At 45.1% G+C, this 16,192-nt stretch overlaps 5 protein-coding genes across 5 annotated transcripts; 3 read left to right on the top strand and 2 right to left on the bottom strand.

Annotated features, from left to right (window-relative positions):
- Positions 1-203: 203 nt before the first annotated feature.
- BGW36DRAFT_421369 (GTP cyclohydrolase 1 type 2/Nif3) lies at positions 204-551 on the top strand (the record flags this gene model as incomplete). Its single annotated transcript, XM_046219555.1, has 1 exon — positions 204-551. One exon carries the CDS (start codon positions 204-206, stop codon positions 549-551), a length of 348 nt encoding a protein of 115 aa, XP_046077396.1.
- A 223-nt stretch (positions 552-774) lies between these two features.
- Positions 775-2,315, top strand: BGW36DRAFT_366161 (NADH-ubiquinone oxidoreductase 24 kDa subunit precursor). The gene is made up of 3 exons (XM_046214713.1): positions 775-1,019; positions 1,142-1,432; positions 1,491-2,315. The coding sequence occupies exons 1-3, from the start codon at positions 897-899 to the stop codon at positions 1,860-1,862; spliced, it is 786 nt and encodes a 261-aa protein (XP_046077395.1). The 5' UTR covers positions 775-896; the 3' UTR covers positions 1,863-2,315.
- A 231-nt stretch (positions 2,316-2,546) lies between these two features.
- On the bottom strand, positions 2,547-9,231 carry BGW36DRAFT_286103 (putative SNF2 family helicase; the record flags this gene model as incomplete). The annotated part of the gene is made up of 7 exons (XM_046210384.1): positions 2,547-2,844; positions 2,897-4,206; positions 4,260-4,360; positions 4,410-7,654; positions 7,720-8,442; positions 8,515-8,659; positions 8,724-9,231. 7 exons carry the CDS (start codon positions 9,229-9,231, stop codon positions 2,547-2,549), a joined length of 6,330 nt encoding a protein of 2,109 aa, XP_046077394.1.
- A 2,476-nt stretch (positions 9,232-11,707) lies between these two features.
- Positions 11,708-12,897, bottom strand: BGW36DRAFT_421366 (uncharacterized protein; the record flags this gene model as incomplete). The annotated part of the gene is made up of 4 exons (XM_046219554.1): positions 11,708-12,080; positions 12,145-12,553; positions 12,609-12,631; positions 12,686-12,897. 4 exons carry the CDS (start codon positions 12,895-12,897, stop codon positions 11,708-11,710), a joined length of 1,017 nt encoding a protein of 338 aa, XP_046077393.1.
- Positions 12,898-15,128: 2,231 nt separating this feature from the next.
- BGW36DRAFT_1682 (uncharacterized protein) lies at positions 15,129-15,974 on the top strand. Its single transcript, XM_046209626.1, has 3 exons — positions 15,129-15,135; positions 15,188-15,789; positions 15,845-15,974. Exon 2 carries the CDS (start codon positions 15,301-15,303, stop codon positions 15,694-15,696), a length of 396 nt encoding a protein of 131 aa, XP_046077392.1. The 5' UTR covers positions 15,129-15,135; positions 15,188-15,300; the 3' UTR covers positions 15,697-15,789; positions 15,845-15,974.
- The last annotated feature ends 218 nt before the right edge of the window (positions 15,975-16,192 follow it).

Genomic DNA, 16,192 nt, shown 5'->3' with positions numbered 1-16,192 from the left:
TCTTTTCGTCTGATATCTTGCTAGCTGTCAAGGCATGCAGAGATGACTAAGCATTGTTTGAAGCTTCGTCTAATCCAACCTCTTTGCATCGTCATGCGACATCAGTCCACAACATCCAGATGTACAAAGCGAGTGCGTACAAGTTACTGAAACTCTCGCACTGCTACCATCAACTGCCGCCATATCAAATTCTGCGCTCAAAAATGGCAACAACTGCATCCGGTGCAGACCGTTACAAGCTAATCTTCTTCGTCCCTCACCCCAGCCTTGAAGCGTGCAAAGAAGCCGTCTTCACTACAGGCGCAGGAACATTCCCTGGAGGAAAATACTCGAAGACATGCTTCCAAACCCCCGGAACAGGGCAGTTCTTGCCTGGAGATGAGGCGAATCCTAACATCGGTGCAATCGGCACGTTGGAGCACGTGGAGGAGATGAAGGTTGAGATCCTGTGCGTCGGGAGACAGACTATGCTTGACGCTGTGAAGGCTCTGCTCAAGGCCCATCCGTATGAGGAACCTGCGTATGAGGTCTATAAGTTGGAGAATGTGTAGTTGGGTTGATAGGTCTAATGTCAGTCCTGGTGGCATGACGCGACATCATTGAGTCAGAGAAACGCTTGAGGTTGACCATATTGATCATGATCACTGTTAGTGGCTTAATACAGATCGAAAGAGATATTTTAAAAATGATGATAAAATTGTGCTTGTGATGATAAATGCAAAAGTGTTAATGCTATCGATCTGATTGGCGGAGACCCGCTGACACGGTTCAGAGGAATTGTGCGGACCGTGATTGGCCCGGCCAGTTTGCTGTGAGGTCTCATCACAGTTCCGGCTCGGATTCTCAGAACGTCCTCATCAACACCGCACTCTCTGTTGCAGCCACAATCGCCAGCAATGGCCTCCAAACTGTTTCCCGCCATTGCGCGCTCTACCCGCCATGCCATCCTACAGGTTCCCCGACCGCAATGGAGGTCTTTTTCCGCTTGTCCACAGGTCCTAAGCGATGTGCTAGCAGTGGTAAGCTTGACTCCCCCTCCTCTCGCCCGGCCAATTCGACATAGGAGCCCTCCTTTATAATTCAGATCAATTCAATTCATTCTGTATGACATATCTGACTTATAGCCTACGCGCTCCTCTAGCACCGCAACAAACCCGATAACAACCCTTCCATCCCTTTCAAGTTCAACCAAGAAAACTTGAAGATCATCGATGAAATCCTCAAGCGTTACCCCCCACAATATAAAAAGGCTGCCGTCATGCCTATTCTCGACCTTGGACAGCGCCAGCACGGCTTTACGAGTATCAGCGTCATGAACGAAGTTGCTCGGCTATTGGAGATGCCGCCCATGCGAGTCTACGAAGTCGCGACTTTCTACACTATGTACAACAGAGACCCAGTGGGAAAGTATTTCGTGCAGGTCTGCACAACGGTGAGTTTTTCTTGCTTGCAAAAAAATATCGGAATGTCGACTTATGACTGTTCATCAGACGCCGTGCCAACTCGGTGGATGCGGCAGCGACAAGATCGTCGATGCGATCACCAAGCACCTCGGCATCACCCCCGGCCACACGACAGAGGACAACCTCTTCACATTCATTGAAGTCGAATGCTTGGGTGCATGTGTTAATGCCCCCATGGTTCAGATTAACGACGACTACTACGAAGATCTGACCCCCGAATCCATCGTAACCCTTCTTACTGCCCTGAAAGACTCTGCTGCCGGCGGATCAGCAACTAAGGTCCCGGCTCCAGGACCCTTGAGTCAACGTGATACCTGTGAGAACGGTGCCGGTTTGACCAATCTAAAGGATGTTACATGGAACCCCAAGACGTTCATGAGAAAAGACGGACAGCTATAAGCGGAGAAGATGGGAAGAACATGTTCATTACTTTTTTGCCTTTTTTAATATCACTAAAGCTGCCTTTATAGAGATGGGCTATTGACTTTGGCGGCATGGATTTCGTGAGAAGATGGTTAAACGTTTCCATATGTCCTGTACAGTATACACTATCTTCTCATTTTTGATCATCGAAGATGGAAATCAAAACATGCATACTACATACAAGTGCTTGATTTATTATTGTTATTTAGTGAATTGTTGTATACTGGAGCGGTGCTAACTAAGGAGTACTGTTACTTCAGTCTCTATCGCTCTTTCCCCGGGCTCAGATAGACATCTGGAGTCGTCTAACATCCAACACAATTAACGTTGATCATTCTGCTTCTCTCTTCTCCCTTATTATTATTATTGATCCTTATGGTAATAAATCTTATTGAAGGAAGCCCAAATGAGAATTTCTTTGTTTATTTAGTAATTCGCTTATTGAGATTGATTCTCGTACCTCTAGCTCTGCAACTACTGAACAATCTGAAAACTACTCACATCAAATTTCAACGCTGATTACGAATACTTGGATTGAATACACTGATATGTCCATAAGAAATGCACGACGTACTGGGAGATGTGCAACACAAAGACATAATAAAAATCGACAATAAGAAAAGCTGGTTGACTATGGTGCTGCCAATAGCGTAGGCTTATTTACTTCCACTCAAATGCTGGAACTTCGAAGCCCTTTCTGTCGTCTGATCGAACTTCTCCGTCAGGGACAAGCTCGTATCCACCGTTAGATCGTCTGACGAGAGTCCGTCCGTCCTGCATCTGAAGGATTCCGACTTCGATAGTGTTCAGAGTAAAGAGGTGCCATATGTGAACTTCTTTCTGCTGTCCGAAACGAATTACGCGACCGCTGGCTTGTGTCATTGCGCTCTGGTATTCGTACAGGTTAGTGGCAGCGAATGTACCAAAAAATATCACATGGTTTGCACTCTGAAGATTCCTGCAGGATATGTCAGTGGTAGTGGCAACAAATACACATGACGAGAACTTACAATCCAGCTGCATTCTCTGTCCCGAGCTGCAAAATGGCCACTCTCTTGTTCAGTGCAGAAAATTGTTGGATCTTGTTGCGGGCTCTCTGTGTGCCTACGTGCACATATGATATTTTTTGAGCGTCAAATGCGTCCTTGATCAGTGTCTCATCTTCTTTGAACTGTATGAAAAGGATCACTTGGTCCCCTTCGGGAATGTTGTCGTTGTTTTTCAGCAGTCCTAACAAAGCCCGGATCTTGCTTCCCCCGGGTGGTACAGGCCGATGAACAAGTTGGGACATGCAGAAATAACTACCTGGAATTGCATATTTCTTGTCAGCTGCGGCACGGCAGCCCTTGATAGAACATTTCATATCTTTCTGGGTTTTCTGAAGACACTCTGTGCAAACGACATGTCCACATTTACCCAGAACGTTGTGCTCATTGGATGAGGTCTTTTGATATATTACACCACATCCATCACATTGGACTACTCCATTCCCATTCTGAAATGCATAGGCAGACTGTGAAAATCTCAAAGATCGAGAGCGCTCAACCCAAGCAAGTATATTTACTCGGACCTTGTTCGTCCATTCACGAAGTCCTTTTTCCAGGTCTGCTTTACCTTCTGGTAGCGGTGCTAGCCTCTCTTTCTTGTCAAGGATCTTTTTCTTTTTCTTCAACTTCTGTTTGCCAGATCGATATTCATGGTAGCCTTCGTCATCGTTTTCATGGTCCTCCTTTTCCGTGTTTGGCTCGGAATCGCTCATCGACCCAGCTTCGATTGTCGGCAGTGGACCGGGGGCAAGCCAGAAGTCTCTCCAGCCATCTTTGTTATAGGATGTCATGGCTTCGACTATCATCCAGTGAGCCTGGGTTGAAATATCCTTGTCACCATAGTCATTTGAGGCGACACTTGCTGTGAGGGCATCAAATCGAGAATCATCCTGTTCGAGCTGGTGATATAACCATGACAAAGCATTCAGCAGCGTTGAAATATCAGCAACCACTTGGTTGACTTCATTTTGCCTGTGTTTTATAAGTTTTTGAACAGTGGTTATGGCCTCAGATGCAGAGCTCCACTCAGGAAAATCATCATAGCCTGAACAACGCTTTACCAAGCATTCCTCAGGTGTCTTACACGTTTTCACGATCTCAGTAATTCTTCCACGCTGGTCATGACTGTATTTCTCTTTCTTCTCCATTCTTGCTTGTGGATTGTACGATTCAAAGTACAGTTTCAGCTCAAGATAGAGAATCCTCTCAACGGCCGATAGAGTAACCGCTTCGTAATGTGCTTCCCATTTGATCAGCGGTATGTTGGGATAATTCTGGAATTCATATCAGTTTTGCACTCTCTAAAATACAGCTTGCCTTCTCTCACCTGACGCATAAAGAAGTCAATAAACTTCTGTCCAAGACTACTACGGCGAATGTGCCATCCTTCGCTAGTAACGTCTTTGAAGAAATGGAAGTTTTCGGATTCTGCGTTGGTAAGCAATGTATTTTCAAAATGGAAGCAGTGAGTTATTACCTGAACGTTTATACTTGCTCTTTTCATAATCCTCATCACCGACTCTTCCCAGAAATACATTTATCAATCCAGACATTCCCTCCGCAGCGGCGAATCCTCTGATGGGAGGTGTTCCAGATAAAATCCAGCGCGAACGTGCCTTTAGAGTAGCAAGCAAAGCATGAAGATCTGGGTTGAGGTACGTAAACTCGTCAACTATTAGTCTTTGGAAGCGGTACATGTGCAATACAGTTCCTTTGATATCAGATAATGGTGTCCTGCCATCATCGGCTACACCGAAATTCTTACGGTATTCGCGCATTGGGTCCGCTGAAGAGCTTTTATCGTTGGAGTCCTTTTCGGTTATCGGAACATTTGATGAATGAGCCCCCTCGATGGAAGGACTTGCCAGAGGCTCATCAGTTACAGCCCTTATGATGGCCCTCCCTCTCAATCGCCTCGATGGTAAATAACGATTATAGGCGTCAGTACCCCAGATCGAGTCTCGCTTTTGCCGAATTGCTTCTAAATATGCCTCTGAGCCATCGGTCTGTAGAGTCTGCACCTGTGCTTCGATTGAACTAAGGACGTCATCAAACCAAGCCTCAAATATGCGCACATTCTTAGCCTTCGGCGGAGACGGGCCGCCAGCTATCTCCTCCAGCCTTTTGAAGTAAGGAGCACTTGTGAAAACTGTCCACGATACAAGAACAATATCAGCCTTTTCAAAGTCCCTGGTTTTAAGCGATGACATCGTCTTCGTATTCGAAATTCCTAGAACATTGTATCGCCATCCAAGAAACCGGCCAATCTCATCCCGCCACTGTTCAAAAAGAATCTCAGGAACCACAATGCAAGTAGCGTGAAGTGGAATAGCATTCTCGCAGGGCTCCCGTCCTTCGACAACGTCCTTTTCGTGCTGAAAATCTTTCAACCCGAGGATTACGGCTGTTTTACCAAACCCGACCTGATCTGCAAGAATCCCGCCTCTTGTCTTACGGTAGACAACAACCTTTGCTTCTGCTCTCCAGTTCAGAGGCTTCAGTATGGCTTCCTCAACCTCCTCTTCAGGGAAGGCTTCCATATCATCCGATTCCCGTCTTAGTACCCACTGGAGAGATCGCAGCTGATCTTGCCTCAACTGAATTTTGAAATTTGGAGGCTGCCTTGCTTCAGGGTCGCCGTTGTTATTCAGAACACGAAAGCTTACGGGCCGGATAATATCCGACGCATCATTATGTGTCAGTCTCCAGTAAAACTCAGTCGGCGTATTCACTTCACGACGGTGCGCAATCGCCTTACATGCCCTCTGCAACAAAGTCTTGACGTTCAATCCAATACAGATGTGGCCATTCGTATTCCCGTGGGGCTCCTTTGGCGGCTCCATTTTTGAAAAGAGACGAAATGGCTGCGGTCTTAGTTTGTAGTCACGCTCGCATCTGGCACAGTCTACAGGGTCCTCGATAGGGCGCTCTTTGCCACGGATAACGGTCCAAGCCATTTTGGGCTTCTGAGGTGAACATCGCTGGCATATTTCAAACCTGGCGTTCTTGACAACTCCCCAGTTCGTACGCGGTGACCAATTCATAAATCGAGCCCATAGCCAAGCAAAATTTGACATTTCTTCGTAGTTGCTCATTTCAACAACACTCCAATCCAGGCTCTGCTTCCACGGCGCACTGGCCCCGGGAAAAATGTTTGCCCCAACGGCCATCAGGGGAACATAGCAGTCATAACAGCTGGATGATTTTAAGTCCATTTCAATGTCAGAATGAAGCAGGCGACTCTTAATTCCAACTTGAGAATCACAACCTTGTATCGAATGTTTTCCGGCGCTGACCCAAGGCCGGTGAGAACCAAGTACCAAACACAAGGGCGATGATAGTAATTCTTGGTATGTCCACTTATTGTCCAACTGAAAAATGACATCTCGCTGCAAATCATCTGTCTTCCTTCTAATATCCGTGGAAAATACCCACGAGTCAAGTTGAGACGGTCCTAACCTTCGTTGATCTAGGAAGAAGAATAAGGTTCTCTCATTAGGGCTATCAACGCGCCGGTGGAGTGACTGTAACGCCCCGCCACAGTTAGGAATTCGTTCATACCGGCCTCGAATATCCATTTGGAGGTCTTCCATTGCCTCATCACCTGCTTCAACTATGATGTGACTCCAAACCTTCTGATCTAGTTCTTGTCCAGAGAGGCCACATACTGTGTTGTATGATGGTATAAGCTTTCCGCTACCTCGAATCCTGATGATCTTCTCCTTTACTGACAGAGGCACTGAGATCTTCCAGTCGTCGTTTTGGTTGAATTTTGCTATTGGATGACGCAAAACCTCTCGAATATAACTTCGACAAGGCTCTTCAGGCGATGGTTTGGCCCATATAACGCCATGAAAACCACGATGGTCGATCATCAGATGTACAAGAGTACGACATCCGTCATAGATCACTTTCCATGTGCATGACCTCTTGATACACTTGAACTTGCATTTATCCTGGAGGGCGAAATAGGCTGCATCGAGAAGCTGCCGCCCAACTTTCCGAATATTGCAATCTTGGTTGGACGCGCAACTGACTAACATCCTCCTGTAATCATTTCTCAGCAATTCTGGAAGGATAAATATGGCTGGCAGTGTCCATGAAAGCATATCTCGGAACTGGATAGGCTTTATGCGGAGCTTTAGTTGAGAAATAGGTATCGGCTTGTAGTTGTGAACTGGGTTAACCACGCAGGCCGAACACGCAGTTTCTTTGCAATCCAAACATTGATAAAAGCCATAGTTTCCTACCCCATCCGGTCCCTCACAACTGCAAAGGCTTGCCGTTAACCCAGCAAGGCGAAGAAACTTATTTGAGAAATTTTCTTGGGCTTCAAAAGTTCTTGAGGTCAATAGATAGGAGTTCGTCAGGGAGGGTATTTGTAGGTTCTCGTTTCTTTGCTGTTCAATAGCGAGACTAGATTCGTCGGGCTGAAGTATCATAAAAACCGAACGTAAAACGATAAGGGCTGACAGCATGGCGGAAGCAACAACAGTGGTACTCATTGCATTACCCGCCAGGTCTTGTATTTGGGCTTGCGTCTCTCGAGTCAATGACAATCGGCTAAGTGGCATGCCTTGCAAAGCTAAGAGTTCACGGCCCTGTATTAGGCCTCCTCGAGCTGTATTGTAGAGCATTCCGCAAGGCGTTATGCACCCTATGATACCCATAGGCCTGTTGTCGGTGTCGCGATCGATGCCTTGAGATATGTCAATGCAGCGGCTATAAGAGTCAGACAATCAGTATTCATTTTCAACACATGACCAAGCCAGGATGCACAAACTCACACTTTGCAACTATTATCATAACCCTCATTTACCAAGGTGCGTAAGTGATTCACATCAATTGTATCCCATACTCGTTCAACCTGAGAAAAGAACCAGGGCCTATCCATCCAAGTGGCAGGTTGACATTTGCCGCCGTCTTGCCAGTGTGTGATGGGCTTCCCGTTGCCAAAAGTTGTATCTCTCCGCACATCTGCGTGTCTGATCTTGTATAAAGACCAGTTTGCGCTAGTTTTAGGCTCAGGGCGGCGAATACGTTCGAGCTTTCGCTTTTCTATGACGTCGTCGTCGGGCTCAATAAAATCGGTGAATGGTGAACTGGCTCGACGCTTGAAGCTCATAAACATGGAAGCCCATTCATCGAGTAACTGTTTCTCATTCCCGACCAGAGACATCTGAATGCAGAGTGCATACCCTCTTTCACGTGTCTGTGGAAGATAAAAGTCCTTGGTATCAACCTTCATACTGCGAAAAAGGTAGCCAATCCTGTTAAATGCCTGCCCAATCTGAGGCCACGGTGCGCTGCCTAAATTTTCAAGCACGGCTATTCTAGGCCGATGGACTTCACAGTATGCTAGAATTGCCCGGAGTGTATCGTCAGATTCACCTCGTTGGCCAAATGTCTTGCGCCAGTTATTTAGGTTGGAGTAGTCGACACAAGAAAATCCGGCAACGAGAAGATCTGGTTTTGAGGGTACCTCACATTTTGCACCGTACGCTGTGTGTCTGTACTATCATATCAGCGGTCGCAAATTCTCACCAGTTTGGTCCTGATCGATAGGTTTATTGATTACTCACGCTTCTTTTTGATGCAGTTCCTTTACGTCTTTGAACAGTATCGGAGGGTGGAAGTTTCTCTCGATGTAAGCCTGCTTGAACTCAACTATCTCAGCGCTGAACAGATGTTTAAATTCAAAGCTTCTGGCCCCCATTTTCTTCAATTCTATTTAATGGTTAGCATTATTGGACAAACCCAGTCACATACTCAATAGTAATGGCAGACTTACGCGAGATGACCATTTCGAGAGCTAATATCGGGCTCTCAGTTCCTGAACACATGGTTGCCACACGCAGCTTGCGCCCACGAAGACAGTCGATGAAATACTGAATTTTATTGTCAACAGCCTTCATGGTTATGTGTTTGAATATCTCATCCAGATCATGAAGCGGCGGCAAGTCACCCGCTAGCCCATTTTTGTGTGTGAAGTTTTTTCGTAATTGATTGACATATTCGATCTCAGTATATTGACTTTCAGGAATCTCTTCTTCGACACTCTTCAGTCTTTGGCTGGCTTTTGATCCTGAGGAAGTTGAGTCTTTTCCTACTTTTGTGCGTTTGCGAGGAGCTACTCTATCAGAATCGTCATCCTTGTCTGCGTTTGCGGTGTAGACATTGTCCCTGGCACTACTCGCAGATATTTCCAGTTGAGACTCGCTAGAAAATCCTGAATATGGTGCTTTACGCTTCGTCGAGCTGCGTAGAGCGACTTTTCGTCGAGCTGTAGCGCCAGCCATGTTGTGCCGTTTGCCTCAAACCTCACTTTGAGTACCCCAAAGCACTTCAAAGGAGTGAGCAAAACCAGTAATCGTCTTTAAATTCACCAAAACGTCAAGGTCTATTCTTTCTCCAATATTTGGTTTTGCATATACAAGAAATTATCAAAGCAAGGATATGTAATGCTGGATCATATGGTGTTGAAAGGTGTAGAAGGTGACGGATAGTGAAGCACAACAATAACACAACACTCCAAAGAGGTAAGACAATGAAAGAAGAGAACAAATTTTTTTTCTCTCGGCATTTCACATTATAGTGATAAACACTGTTAATGAGAGGTTGATGGGCCCGCTTATCTGCAATGTAGGCTGCGCTTGCGCTTCACAATATACTTAGACATTTATATGATGAGACACTTAGAATTGATTGAATACTACATTCTCAGAACTGAGATAGCATTGACAAGGGTATTTTCACGTCAAATTATTTATGTTGAATAATGGTTAATCCTTTCAAACAGCTTCTCAAAAGCCTCAAGACTCCGACCCCTAATTTCCGGTATCATAATACAGCAGCAACTGCAACCAGCGTCGAAAACCCGTGCAGAAAACAAGGACCAGCTGGCGATTTGCTCAGTTATATCGGTACCATCAGGGCCACAACAAAATTTACAATCTAGTTCACCAAAAACTCGATGGCAGAGACCTTGTCTCGTAACCTGGTAGGGGTTGTTGGTTGAATGTCACACAACACTTGATCTCAGAGGCAAACCCAACTGTTCTTCGATCCGCTTACCTTACAGGTGTAAACTCGTGCATAATAATCTATCGATTATAAAGTGATATCTTATCTAGTGAGAAGTAGTCAATTATACATAATTCTAAGTATTCACCACGATATTGAATTGTAAAACAAAACACATGCATATTGTCGATGTGTACTCTCTGGATTGAGGAATATGGATATTAGACGATGAACGGGTTCGAAACCAAAATATTAAAAATCTGGTTTTCAACTCAAGCTAAAAGCTCTTGTAGTAATATGGTAGTCTATCTATATTTAAGGTAAGAAATATAAGCGCTAGAAAACAAAAGGGCGAACATAGATTCAAGAGTTGTTCATCCTGACAGCTTCCAATTCTCTCCAAACCTAAGGGGCCGGTTTAGGGAATGAAGATGCTTCTCCGAGTCGTCAAAGGCGGGCTCACGCGGCTTCCAGCCTGATGCACTCCGTAGTAGAGCCTTCACATTAAGAGCCTGATCCCTCTATCAAGGCTTAACTGAGAACTACGGGTATGAAATTATCTAAATATTGGGGGAGAAAGAAGGAAAGCCTGAGACGCATGTAGACATGTTTTGGAGTCAAACCCATGGCCTGCTAAAACCTATGCTGTAACCGAGAGCTTGACCCGAAGATCTTCCTATTGAGCGTGAGCTCATGACACCACTATGATCATTATTTAGCGAAATTGAACTAATCGGTCGTAAAAGTTCCAAATTAACTTTTCCATTATATCAATAGTCAATTTGAATCCTAGGAGACCTTCATGCTGATCGTTACCCAATCTACGGATGACTTGTATAATCGGACATTTGAAGGGAAGATTCTTTGTATGTAGTTAGTCAAGAATTGATTAAGAAGGGTTAATGATTTTTATATTTATCTATTGTACAGAGGAAGACAATGCGTTGAATTGTTGTGCCGTTGTGGGCGTTGGAAATCTACGTATGTATGTATTGAGGGATGTTCATCCTGCGACCGAAGAGACGAAACAAATGAAGATTTTCAATTGGCTACTGTGGAGTATCAAGTATTCATGGCTGTGGTCAATCAGCCTAGGCTCGACAAGATTTTCCATTGTTTGTTCATGGTGCGTTGTTCAGCGGTTGCCAAGACGCATTCTCGGAACAGCCCTGAACTGTCTTGAACACCATGGATTTTAAAGGATGAATCTATACCTCGATCACGGTGAACACAACCATACTCATCGCTGTTGTATTTTTTGGTTTTTATATGTTTTTGTTGTTCTGGTTCAATTCTACATATACTCGTAGCCGTCAGTCTCTTCATAGGTTTGGTCGGGCCAGTTGGGAGGCAGGGTGGAGATCCAGGTCCTCGATCGTTCAGAAAATTTTTGAGTCCTACACAATCGATCACCTAGAAAGCAGAGGCATCAGATATGATCTGTTTTAAATTAATATTATTTTTCTCTAATATTCCGCAGTTAGTTTTTAAATTACGCAAGTTGTCAGATTTGACCTGAGAAAGCCTTGTCATGTCAGGTTTTACAAAGACACGCTTTGTCAGTAATATACAAAAACCTCATATTATTATTATTATTCTCATTATGATCTATTTTAACGGCCTTACGCAGCTTTATGCCATGAAGGTCTCGTTTCAGTGCAAACCAATCATATAGTGACAGTGCTGTCACATAGTATATGGAGCACGAATAATACGAGTGATAGTGGAAAAATTGCTGATTCTTTCCAACAATCATTCTGAAAGGCGCTTCTGGTTCGCCACCAACTCCTCAGTACTCCCCTCAGCATCATCTGTCCTCACCGTTGTGATCACGGTCTTCATCATAATCCCAGGACCTTGATGCTCGTGATCGTCATGCTCATTCAGTGCTGGTCCAGAAACGTGCGTGTTCATCTTCATCGCGCCAGGAAAGGAGCTGTCACGATGGTTGGTGGCAGTAAAACTAGTGCGATGTGTACGACGGCGAGAGATGTTGTTGCTGCTCGAATACGGATCGTCATGGCGATCATTACTGCTACTGCGCACGACTTTCGAAATCAGGACCGCCATGGTGAGCTCGATATTCAGTTTGACGATGTAAGCGACGGGAGCAAATTGGACGTAGCTGAGATCGGTAGGGCATTCGGTCAGTATGAGTCAAAACGTAAGAGGTATAATAGGCAATATACATGTAGGGGTTCGACAAGCTCAAAAAGCCAAGGAGTAAAATATCCATACACGTGGACACACCGACAATGCCGATGTTGAAATTGTAAAGGCGCCAGTACTTGGTCAGCCCACCACTGATGAGTCGAGACCGTACCAGGTACAGGAAGAATATGTTGAGGCCTAAATCAAGGATAAGAAAGAAGCTTTTCTCGACCCGTTCCCACACGTTGTTGAGGGTGATGATGGTTTGGCTAGCTCCTGGCATGTGGGCGGGGATCCAGATGCAGAAGACAGAAATGTTGACAAGGGTGATAGGGATGGCAAGCGCCCATTTGAACTGTTGGGATTTGCGCCGGCTGGTCATGATCAGGGCGACACGGTTGGCGATGATTTGCGAGAGAAGCTGGGTCTGAATAGCCCATAATGCCACTGGAATCAATCTGTCAGCCCAGAAAACATTTGGGGAGTGGAATGTTGGACCTACCAGTACCGATGAAGAACGCAAGGCTATGTGCCCCAAAGTCAGAATCGTAGATTAAGAGATCGTAAGGCTAAACTCACCTGTTTGGGATAATTTCAGAGAGGTATAGAAATGTTATGATGGAGAATGTCAGATTAACTACAGCCTCTATCCAGATCATGTAAAGGTACGGATTCATGAGTCTGTGGGACCTTTTCCAGATACTATAAGTCTGCTGTATCACCTTCTCCAAAGCCGCCACAAACAGGCCGAGGAAGAGGGCAAAGAAGAACGTAGTGAGGTCGAGTTCCATTGTGATGTGAGATACCAAACATGAAACTCATGTATAAACTTGTCTAGAGACGGCAATCTCAGCGAGCGATGCACAGCTAGTTAGTAGAGCTCTTCTGCTTCCTTCAACAAGGATTGGGGGTTGTTTAAGTATCTGCAAAGCATCATGTAAAAATCAGATTAGGGTTTACAAGCATGAAGGCGTTAGTGATAATCCTATCGGATAGGGAGACCCACGATGCTCTAAAAACTTACGCTTTCTCCATGCTCCGTAAGAATCCGGAACGGAGCAGGACATCAGCATAGCATTGGATTCGTGTTCCAGAAAACGATCCTTAGGCGAAAGACTATTATCAATATCTTGTCCGTGCGATCCAGCGGACCGAAATGCTTTAAATGAATTCTAGACAAAATCAATAGTTGACAGCATTGAACTTTGTCCACCTGCTGAATGTTTGTCTCAATTTCCACTTGTAGTCAGCGAGTTTAGAGTTGGCCCTATTGAGAAACTTTAGGGTGGTGTGTTGGTTACCCTTTTCCGTTCCTAGCTAAGAATGTTGAAAGTAGTATTATTTTTTTTCCCCTATTTGTACTGTGCTTAACGAATAATTCAATATTATTCACGGTCAACTATCATTGTCTATCTACTTTAGTGCCGTGATGTAAGGTTGCTATCAACTTGTTGTAATAGTCAAGCATAAGGGTTTAACCATAGTTGGTGTCTGGCGTCAGCCGCTACAAGTCCCAGCGCCCAAGGGCTAGTCCCCAAGTTAACCCAAATTAGTATTACTCTATGTTGGAGAATCAGCTTTCGGTTTCATCAACTCCACCCAACCTGCCATTCGCTGATCGTTCCCTCCCCTGGACACGGGTCGTATAAGATAGCAATCCTTAGAACGCCCATGGATCAAGGCTGAAAGTTTAAACCATACCCGTGCGCACCAACACGCTCCTCCTATTTCCTATAGGCTACCAAAGGCTTGCTCCCATCCGTTAGTGGTCACTGTCTTCGCGATTTTTTTCATCTCAAGGCTCAATTTTCAATAATTTCAATTTACCTTTCGAATCGCCAACGCCATGGAGTCAGATCAATAAAATAAAATAAAAAGAAAGTTATCCCCAAATCTGTAGAAGCATGTGAGAAAGACAAAACGCGAAAAATCACGCTTTTAGTGTGGATTATCAGCGGCTCGAGCGACGATCTATGGAGTCAAATCTCGCATGACGCATCCTTCTACCAGAAAATTATTATCTGACTATCAAGAAAAGGCTCTCGTTAAGTGAATTACTCGATTGGATGATATTGGAGTGTCTCGGACAGTTGGTATGGTGAGAAATTCTGCAAATTCTATGTTGCTATGATGGTCTTGTCAATATGTGGGGTGAGGACGTCTCGACGGGACAGGGCGGTGTTAGCCGAGCGCCGAGCCGCGCGGCCCGAGCGAAGACTCCGTATTTGGTGTCTAGATGCCTTGATACCTTACCCTGTTAGGGTGTCAACAACCCGGACTCCACAAAGACACGACCACATCATTTCATGAGACTGGATATCATCAAAAGTCGCACTTATTATCTCCCAAGTTTAAGTCGGCTTAGACTGCATTTCCAGTTTCGCTTCTAGCTCTTGAGCGTCGGGGGATAAACTTCTCGTTATTCAGAGTACTACCCAAAGTAGCCTAGTGCGCCGGAATTGATTTCCAGACAACTTTTGTAGGTATCGTGATCACTTCCATTGTTTGCTAGCTACCTCATCATTGCAACTTAGCCTCTTCCAGTATCCTCTTCAAAATGGTCTAGCATCTTACATCCTTGGCTGCAAATATGCCACAATGCCAAGCTTCAGGAAATCATTATCCAAACTGGGCGTCGGCCAAAAATCAGGAAAGAAAGATCAGCAGCCAGGTGACCAAACTGCGCTGATACCTAAAATCAGCGACACTTTCTCGATTCGGCTCTATAACCTGTTGAACAATCTTGAGATCTATAGAGGAGCATGCGACAAATTCGACCCAAACCCTTTGAAGGTCTTGGTGTTGCATTTGACGCCTACGATCTGAATGATCAGAGCCTCTACGCCGATCTGCTTGAGCGTACTTTTCTTTTGACAGTGGAACAGGAGACACTCCAAACATTCAAAGTGATTTGAGCCAACAGTGGGCAAAGGACCTCGCCGAAGCATTTGTCAGTTGCTAGCATCTATGAAGATAGAGAAGATGTCAGAAAAATATGCAACACAAAATACCACTAGAATCCTTACTAAGTAAGGGTTACGCCCTTTTAGCATAGTAGTTAAAAGTTTGACAGAAAACCAGTCGGGTCCTTTAAGCCTGCGAAGCGAGCCCTAGAGCAAACCAACCCCATCCAAAACGTGTAAGAGCAGACCTGGCCAGTTACGTCTCCTCGAACCCAGGCTTCCTTTTCACGAATGACCCAACGAAGGCCTTCGCAACCAAAAAAAGTTGGCCAGCCTAAATTAGGACAGAAACTGATCGGTAAATTTACTAGGAGGAACAGAAAACAGTTTACGGAGGAGTTAGAGCAAGTACACCAGCTTAGAATGGAAGAGTCGGCCGACCCATCCTATATTGAGGGCAAAGAGGAGGCAGCCGATGAAGTCATCGCGAACACGGCCATCATACTTTTCCTACAGAGCATCACGGATCTCGCCAGAAACTCTATCATCGAATCGGCGTTCGATCATGTGAAAATACCATGCGGTTTTTGGCAGCGGGAATTACAACGCCTGGACAAACGGGGCCTTGCGGCAAATCTCACACCGCAACAAATTGGCCATTGTCGAGGCCAAAAAGCACCTCCGTAAGCCCAAGAAGGAAGAAATAATCAAGCAGGATGGTGTAGAGTCGGTTGACTGAGCGCTCAAAAAGGACCATATCCTTCCAAATTTCAATGGGCAGTAAGTGTATGCCGCCCGCAAATGAGAAATAAATGAATACTAACTTTTTATCAAGCCGAGTCCTGATTTCCCACGACTATAACGAGACCTGGGTCAGAACTATCAGCTACCACGACGACTACACCACTTATCTAGAGCGGAGGGGACAACAGGAGCGACTAACTCCGAATGCATACATGAATATGCTGTCTGTGGGCCCGTTCGCCTCTGATTTCGCCAAGGACACGCGAAACATGGCGGTATTAATCACCGCCATCATCCTCAGATGTTGATTTTTGATCCGGTATCTTGAATTTGCCTATTCCGAAAATTTCTTGCAGCTTTAGGATCCATAATCAAACTATAGTCTTGCTAATCACACGAACTGTTTACGTCTTTTTCTTCATACGGTGGACACACAAAC

The sequence above is a fragment of the Talaromyces proteolyticus genome (genome assembly GCF_021365285.1).
Source record: "Talaromyces proteolyticus strain PMI_201 chromosome Unknown BGW36scaffold_1, whole genome shotgun sequence".
Classification (NCBI taxonomy): Eukaryota; Fungi; Ascomycota; class Eurotiomycetes; order Eurotiales; family Trichocomaceae; genus Talaromyces; species Talaromyces proteolyticus.
Note: the sequence above shows the minus strand (reverse complement) of the source record. Positions and strands in the feature narration are given on the sequence as shown.